Genomic DNA, 8,091 nt, shown 5'->3' on the forward strand with positions numbered 1-8,091 from the left:
ACAACAGGTTTCACACTGAGCTTACAACACAGTACGAGCAGCAGACCACCAGATCAGTTACACTAAATAGGTCATACATGTTGCCATTGTGTACTCACTTTAATTTTAAAACATGGGCACTTGATTTCCACTGTGATGTTTTGCAGCTGCAAGACAGAGAAGGGCAGCCACTTGTGGGCTTAGCCTATAAATACAAACACTCCATTTCCATAATTACAGAGTGAGCCGGGAGCCGTCTGGACAGAGGGGCCCAGCAAACCCTCATCAGGGAGCCCTTAGACTCCCTTTCTGATGGGTAGAAATTATAGTAGGACATCAAAGAGCCTTAATACTACAATTACACAGAGTCACCCTGCACTACAGTTTCAAAGTATCTTGACTCTGTGCATTTTATGTCTGCATGGTGTCAGTGAGCATTTGTTTCCCCCGCATCAAAGGCTGCGTTGAGATCTATCAAAGCCAGATGGCATTTTAAAGAGTACATAAATATGAAATAATATTCTTGAAATATCTGGTTTGTGATCAATACAAAGTTCCCCTTTCTGTTTCATTATGACAATTTGAAAACGTAAAAAAAAACTTGAAAGAACCACACCCTTCATCAAATGCGGAGCCTCGCAGTTCCACTGTTGTCTCATACTTTAAATGCATCCATTTTAAAACGTACGAGCAGAATGTGACTTGGATGAGTTGATGAAAACTTTACTAGAATTTTTCATATTTTTAAAAAGAGGAAGTGCACATTAGGTTAAAAATAACTGCAGTGGGAAATGCAAATGTATCACTCTCAATTCACTTTTTTTTTTTTTTTTGTTCCAATATCAACTCAACCAAGATGTAAACAATCTATCTTGATCGCATGGTATGACTGTAAATTTGATCAAAGCATGGGATAAAATATAATAACAGGGTTCACTACTCACTTCCTTCATAACACACTGCGTGTAAATTGCGGAGATAATGTTGTTGTTGTGATGTTTGACTGGCTGACTTCTCTCTGCAGTTGTCACAATATCTCATTTAAAATGTGACTTACCTTGTTCCAGGAATGTTAAAAATCATTTTTATTCAATTAAAAGTTATTACAGAGATTTTTTTTTAATAATCACATACATACTGTGCAATATTACATGTTACAATGTTGATATGTTGATAAATAAGGCGCTGTCACTCTGTACATGTCCAGTACGCTCTGGAATATACAGTGCATACATTATGTGCCGAATAAACCTGATTAGTGTAATATCATTACGAGGATGCGATATTTGAACAAATGTCCTCCAACTGGATCATAAGACATTAATGAAGATGACAAAAAATCCATAGAAGAAAAAAGATCCAACGGTTGATTTAAGAGAAAAGAAAGAAAAAATTGGAAGCAGATGTAGTGTGAGGAAGTAAAAAGGATAAAAGTAAATGTAACAGCACCAGTATAAACAATGTAGGTTTACACTACTTCTATTTCATAGAGGCTTTTAGTTGTATGGGAGTGCAAGTTGTTAGGGCGTATACAAGGCAACCAATGACAAACCATTTGACAAGCACAAGCTGTTGACATCGGAGGGATGGTGCAACAGCAGGTGGACTTAACTTTGTTCATAAGAAGGGAAGACCTCAATGATTATCGTTAGCGTCTTAATTATTGCAAATGCACGAGGCAACTGATGATATGGTGCTGAATCATATTAAACCAAAGCCATGTGTGGACTTAAACGCTTAGCAGGGATTACAAAACATCATAATTCTACTTTGATCATGTGGATCGGGTTTGATTATATTAAAAATGTCCTAATTCCTTGAACTTTAAGGCCATAAATATTCCATATGCAGGCATAAATGGCAAGAAACACTTGTGAGTTGTGACATTTAAAATAAAAACCTAAACCATGCGAATGGATGATCGGATCACTAAGCACATGTTCTTTTTTTAGGATGGACTGTGCCAGGGCTTGTTCATAAAACCGTCAGCTGACAATATTTACAGTGCATGACGACGCTTCTTAAAAAAAACAGAATTTGGACAAACTCTTTCAAAGGCCAGACTAACTAGCATATCTGGTTTAACTTTGAATACAAATTTTACCAGAGTAATTAAAGGTTATATAAAACGTTTTATACAGTGCATTTTACAAGGACTTCATACACCACAGATTGCGTTTGTATATAAATAAAACAGTAAAATATTATTAAAAGTTTTTTTTTTTCTTGCAACAGAGAGGCTTTTGGATAAGGCAAGGTGATTTAGCCATTACAAGATATGGAGCTAGATGTAGCTGGTTTGAGTTGTGTTAAATCACTACGTTCTTGCAGGGTGAAGCCAGGCTTCAGTAGAGCGGCTCCGTATTGTCCTTGATTATAGTCGCCGTGTAGTTTGGTAGCAATGAACCATAACTGGTTGCTAAATGTGAAGTCGTTTGACATGAGTCCAGTCGTAGCTGGAGAAACACTGGTCTCATGCACAAATTGGTAACAGGGGCTCCGGGTTGTGTCGGGCCAGTGTTGGTGCTGTTGTCATGAGCCTGCGGACGGAGGACTGTAAGGCAGAGGGGAGGACAAAAAGATGCGGCGGGGCATGCCTGGTCAGGCGCTGGGCATGTCGGCCCTGCTGAGAGCGATGGCAAGCTCCAGGTCTTGCTGCTCCTGGAGCCGCAGCCTCCTCAGCCTCTCCTCCTCACGCTCGCTCTCCCGCTTGGCCCACTCCAGCTGATCGGTCTCACTTCCAAACTGAAGCAGAGAAGCAAACATTAGATGAGTACAAAAATGCAGCCTAAAATGTCAGCACAAATACAAGTCTGTGGGTGAAAGCAGGATGTAAAATTGACCTGTGGATGCAAATTTAAAATCAAATGTTTCTAATTAGGCAGAACATCAAAAGCTACATTACACAAAACTGAAATGATTTGATATATAGCACTACGAGAAAAATAACTGCAGAAAAAATATAGACGTTCACAAAAAAGCAACACTAAACTACACAAAACACAGCTGCAAACTAGTGCCATAACTAGTTCCACAATTCTCCCGTAAACATACAGTGCTTGGATCAATGTGAAATTGAAAACAATCGTGCTCATGAATCATCGTACTCAGATTATGCAGTGCGGACAGGTTTTTTCACATGCAAAGGATTGACCACCACACCCTTGTACAGTCTTACCTTGACACATTCAGATCCTGGCAGAAAAACAAAAAATTACAATACAGAGCTCGATAAAAAAAAATCCCTTTCACAAATGTCATGCTGGCATGAGAGATAAAATAAATTCATGTCATGTCAAATGGTACAAACCAGACACAAAAACCTGCCATGCATCTCTTCTCCACATGAGAGCACGCTCAGCCGTTAGGGTTTACACGATGGCAAAGAAGCGGAAGGCAGAGGACAAAGAGGCAGATTTACTCTGTTGTGCTCTGCTTCGAGGCATATCATGCTTTGACAGCTAATAAGCCTTTAGCTTGTACTTCAAGACTTGAAAAATGCTCCTCGAGTGCTACCTGACCAGGCAAGTTCACTGGCTCGCTGACTAAAACTGCGTAAATCCTGACTTCCTGCCAAAGGCTACAGCCAGAGACGACAACAAGCATGCAAAAGCCCCTTTACCAAGTGATTGGACGCAACAATTGACGAGTTAGACAGATGTGTGAGGACTGTCCATGGAAGTCATGCAAACATTTAATTTCCTACCACACCGAGCCCTTTAAAAGCTCTCAGGTGTTCTGTCAGTTGTTAGTTAAAAGCAAGTAAGCACGGCGGTCCTGCAATCGCTAACGTCACTGCATGAGGGAAAGTTGTCAGTAGAGGCCCAGTGACAGAGAGCTGACACCTCTGAGCCTTCAGCTCTAGAGTGAGATCATGAGATCAGCAGCTCATGCAGACAAAGATACTTGACCCATTTGAAAACTGTAAGCGGAATACACGTACAGAGCCAAAATCTGCAAAACCCACAGGGCGGTCTTTGGACGCTTTACTCGAGTGTGTCGTAACAAAAGCGTCTTTACTGTCTGCTGTGGAGCGAATGTTCTGGAACGGCTCTGATGCAGTCAAACTGAGCATACCTCCTGGAGAAGGAAGACATTCAAACAAATACGAAAAGCCATGTAAGACAACATACTTTAGTGCCTTCACTTCAAAAGCCAACAAAGGTAGTCCCCCTGGGAAAATGGGCTCACACTTTAAAGACTAACGTATAATATTGTGCTGCTGAATTTTCACAGGAAGCAAACAGCTTGAAGCTCATGGCATGCAGTGAAGTTACCCAGGGGAGAGAGATATTGGTTCAAAAAAAAGGTGTTAACCACAATTTTTGAGTAAGGCTCACTGATGCATTGAAGGGTAACAAGCACAGCGTTGCTTTTTTGGAACACATGATTGTACAAAACGGACACACCCTTGTCTACTGTGAGCTTTGAACACATTTCCTACAAGGACAGTATTACAATGTGGCCATAATTACTCATCTCTCGAAACTCTGCACACCACGCCGCACTGGCTGCATCTGCAAATTCTAGCAAATAAAAACTCTTCTGTCTGATAAAGAACAACAGGGGCTATTCCAGCTTTAAATAACCAACCTACATGTGAGTTTCTTACTTCCCCATATGCATGAGGCACATCTCTGGGGCTGGCTCGCTGGCTAACCGTAGCTACTCATCTCAACCCTTCGCTGTGTGGCAAAGCAAAGGGGAACACCAACTTTCTCACGCTGTGGCTTCTGCTAAAGGAATAAGTGCAAGGTCACAACGGAAGGCCATGTGCTGGGCATGGCTATAGAAAGTGTGTGACTTAACATGCATGTGAAAAAAACAACCCAAGATAAAACATGAGGTTGAATGCATCCAAAAGGCAGAGAAGAAGCTCAGTTATCATCACACTATTCACAAGTTTAACTTAACACTGCACTTTAATTGTTGTCTCAATAACACTCTGTAAACACATAGTACTACCATACTTAAACCAACAGCTTTCCTGTTTACAACTTCAAAAGAAGAAACTGCTTTCTCTGTACCCTCACAGCTCAACAGGGAAGTAGTTTTTTTTTTCCGCATACCACCAGGGCACAAAATGCCTTTTTAGTGGGGCGACAGTCGATGACAATGAGTGACGCAAAAATGTAGCTGCCATTACATTTTTGTGGCAAAGAGCAAATGAAAGTTCTTCAATGCAGTCCTGACAGCGCTGGCATGATAAACTGTATTGATTTCAACTGGTTTGAACCAAACATTACATGCTCATTATGAACATCACTGAACCATTAATGTCAAGTTAAGCTGCAAGCACAGTCATGTTCAAGCACACACACACATACACAAACACACACACAATCAGGGCTTACCATAGGGAGGTGCAGGCCGGTTAGGCACATTTTTCTTTGATGGGAGGACAGGCTTGTCCGACTTCTGTTCACACACAAGGGAAAAGCAAGAAAAAAAAACAACAAAAAAAACCTTCAGCTATCACACGAAATGATGACTTGAACAGAAATGTCAGCCAACATCTAAAGCCTCTGGCTTTATACCAGAGAGATGTCATGGATGTGATAAATTGGCAGAAAAACTAGAAAATCACTCATGATGAGAGTAAAATTAACAACACAGCTTTCTCCAGCTCAAGTGGAAAATGATGCTTTATGGTGCAACTGATTCATAACTCTGAGTCTCCGAAGCTTACCTTTGACATCTGACTAAAATCGGCAAATCCACCCCCCTTGCCCCCAAAAGAGTTGCTTCCAAAGGGGTCCGCTGTCCCAAACACATCTGCGACAAGAGTACATTGAAATGCATTTGGAACATTTGAATGCATTTACGGAAAGAGCCTGAAACTATAATGAAGTTCAGCCTCAAACCACACATTCAAAAAATCATCTCTGCATCTTGCTTATTCTGAAAGGGCCTTCATGCTATTTTCAGCGAGGGGAATGTGGCACGACCGTTTAATTTTCCATGACATTCCGCGAAAAAAACCTGGAAAGCAGAGGTTTTGTTTAACCTGACGTATGCATCTGATCAGTTAATTAAAGGCGTCAGTTGGCGTACTGTTAACCAGAACTGTGCCGGGGTTGTTTTGAAGCTCAGCGGTTGGCCGCTTAATGAAAAAAACAGCAAACTGCAGATGGTTACAGTGAAAAAACAAAACATTGTAATAGAATATGTTTGTTGTGAGTGTGCGACCACAAGAGACCCCATTCATGTGTGAGTATGCAGTGTTTTCTTTTACGCACAGTAACTCGGCTCAGGTCTACAGTTGCCTCTGTGTTCCTCTGAAGGTGTGTAGCATGGCAGAGCATCGACCAGAGGTAGCCACTAACTTAAAACAACTTCCGTACCGAATGAGGCAGAGCAGTGCAACAGCAGCAGATATAAAGACAGGACAGAGGCAGTGGAGAGCTGGTTAAAGGAGTGGCAGTGTATTCTAGTAGAGCAGGACCAGCAGTCACAGAGTTTCTGTTATGTTTGGCTCTTGCAAGCCTCCTGTTTTTCCAGGGTAGGGGGAGTATTTTTAGTTGGCCAGTAGTTAAATGCGTAGGTACTCGACTAAAAATAGCCCTAAACCACAGGAAAAATTGAAGCCACAGTGAGTAAAAATTGTTTGCCCCTGATGCCCCCAAAAATAAAAGCTAAATGTAACACGTCACCCAGAATGGCAAAGAATGACTCTTTGAGACGTGTTTCACAACTAGAGCGTTCAGATGTCAGTTAATAGAGTCACATTCTGGGAAATCTCCACGGAAAATCAGCTTATACATACATAAATAGTACAGAGATGACTCCACATTTGTGCTTTTATTCGACAAAGCTACAAAAGGCCAATGAACAGTGTGATCTACTGCAGTACCCTAACCTGCCTGACTGTGGTAACTGCAATAACACAGAAGAAAATGTACAACCTACATCTAAAGAATGACCGAGAACATTTAATTTTGTAAGTGAGTATGTGCTTCAATAAAGAAAACTAGAAAAACAATAAAAGCTAAACTGAGAAACTTTATGACTACATAAAGGCAAGGCATCCAGAATCAACTACATGTTTTGGCACAAACAAATACTACCTCAGGTTAATCTTTACATTTACAACTGGCAAGACCCAAAGTAAAATCTCACTCTGTGTGCCAACATCCTGTTATACTTGACACCTGCAATGTACCTGGTTTTGGGCTGCTTGATGTGAAAGGGTCACCACTGCTGAGGGCACTTGGCTGAGAATAACAAAGCAAAGCAGAAGCACAGTAGGTAAGCTATCTCAATTACAAACATACACAATGGCCACATCAGCATAACCACTAGAAATCTCCCTGGTTTGTTTTTCTATTTATCTACAATAGTAAAGACATGTCAGAGCTTGTCTATATCAGCCGTGACAACTACAGCAAGTCATTAAACATAGAAAAGGAAGTTTCATATTGCATATAATAAGATTCATCACTCCCAACTAACATTATGTGAGTGGTAAAAACAACACATGTTTGATACCTTGACTGGTGGTGTGGGTTTTCTACTGAAGGGGTCTGAGGATCCAAACAGGTTTGACTTGTCTGTCCTCTTGAAAAAATCATCAGATGAGGTGCCTTTGAAGGGATCACTTTCTTTGAAAGGATCTCCACCAAATGGATCTAGAAAAACGGATAAGTCAGTGAGAGGAGAACAACTGGTGTGTAGGAATGCACGATGTTGGACTTTTTGCCGATATCCGACATAAAAAAACTTATTTGGCTGATAACCGATTCTTAAATTGATACATCCACTTTTTTCCCAATCTAATTTTGTTATTATCAAGTCTCTTCTGTAGTAGAGTTACATCATACTACGCGTGCATACTCTTATGTGATGGCCCACCAGCAGATGGAGACATGAAATAAAATGCTTTTCAATCAATGAAATATTCATTCATTGTGCAAAATAAGAAAAAGCATGATGGCCGATTCTAGTGAAGTCTTGTCTTGCTTACAAGAGCAGCAGGATGAAAGCTGAAGTGTTTGGGGCTACATTATCTGCTCAGATTCAACTAAATACTTCAAAACTCATTGGACGATGCTTCACAGTGCAGATGGACATTGACCTGAAGCATACTGCAAAAGCAACCAAAGACATTTTTAA

The 8,091-nt window shown here is 40.8% G+C and overlaps 1 protein-coding gene across 4 annotated transcripts in view; it reads right to left on the minus strand.

Annotated features, from left to right (window-relative positions):
• Positions 1-60: 60 nt before the first annotated feature.
• The window catches only part of LOC126408872 (epidermal growth factor receptor substrate 15-like 1), a 20,492-nt gene continuing 12,461 nt past the window's right edge, over positions 61-8,091 (minus strand). For 2 of the 4 annotated variants that reach the window (XM_050074618.1, XM_050074617.1), the window contains 6 exons: positions 7,468-7,607; positions 7,142-7,193; positions 5,669-5,754; positions 5,334-5,397; positions 3,923-4,059; positions 61-2,724 (listed from right to left, as the gene is read on the minus strand). In XM_050074618.1, coding sequence (XP_049930575.1) covers positions 2,581-2,724; positions 3,923-4,059; positions 5,334-5,397; positions 5,669-5,754; positions 7,142-7,193; positions 7,468-7,607 — 623 coding nt within the window. In that variant the 3' untranslated portion in view covers positions 61-2,580. Of the gene's footprint in view, positions 2,725-3,157; positions 3,175-3,922; positions 4,060-5,333; positions 5,398-5,668; positions 5,755-7,141; positions 7,194-7,467; positions 7,608-8,091 lie in introns of all 4 variants that reach the window. The other 2 variants (XM_050074619.1, XM_050074620.1) reach the window with 2 other exon arrangements.

The sequence above is a fragment of the Epinephelus moara genome, chromosome 21, assembly GCF_006386435.1.
Source record: "Epinephelus moara isolate mb chromosome 21, YSFRI_EMoa_1.0, whole genome shotgun sequence".
Taxonomy (NCBI): Eukaryota; Metazoa; Chordata; class Actinopteri; order Perciformes; family Serranidae; genus Epinephelus; species Epinephelus moara.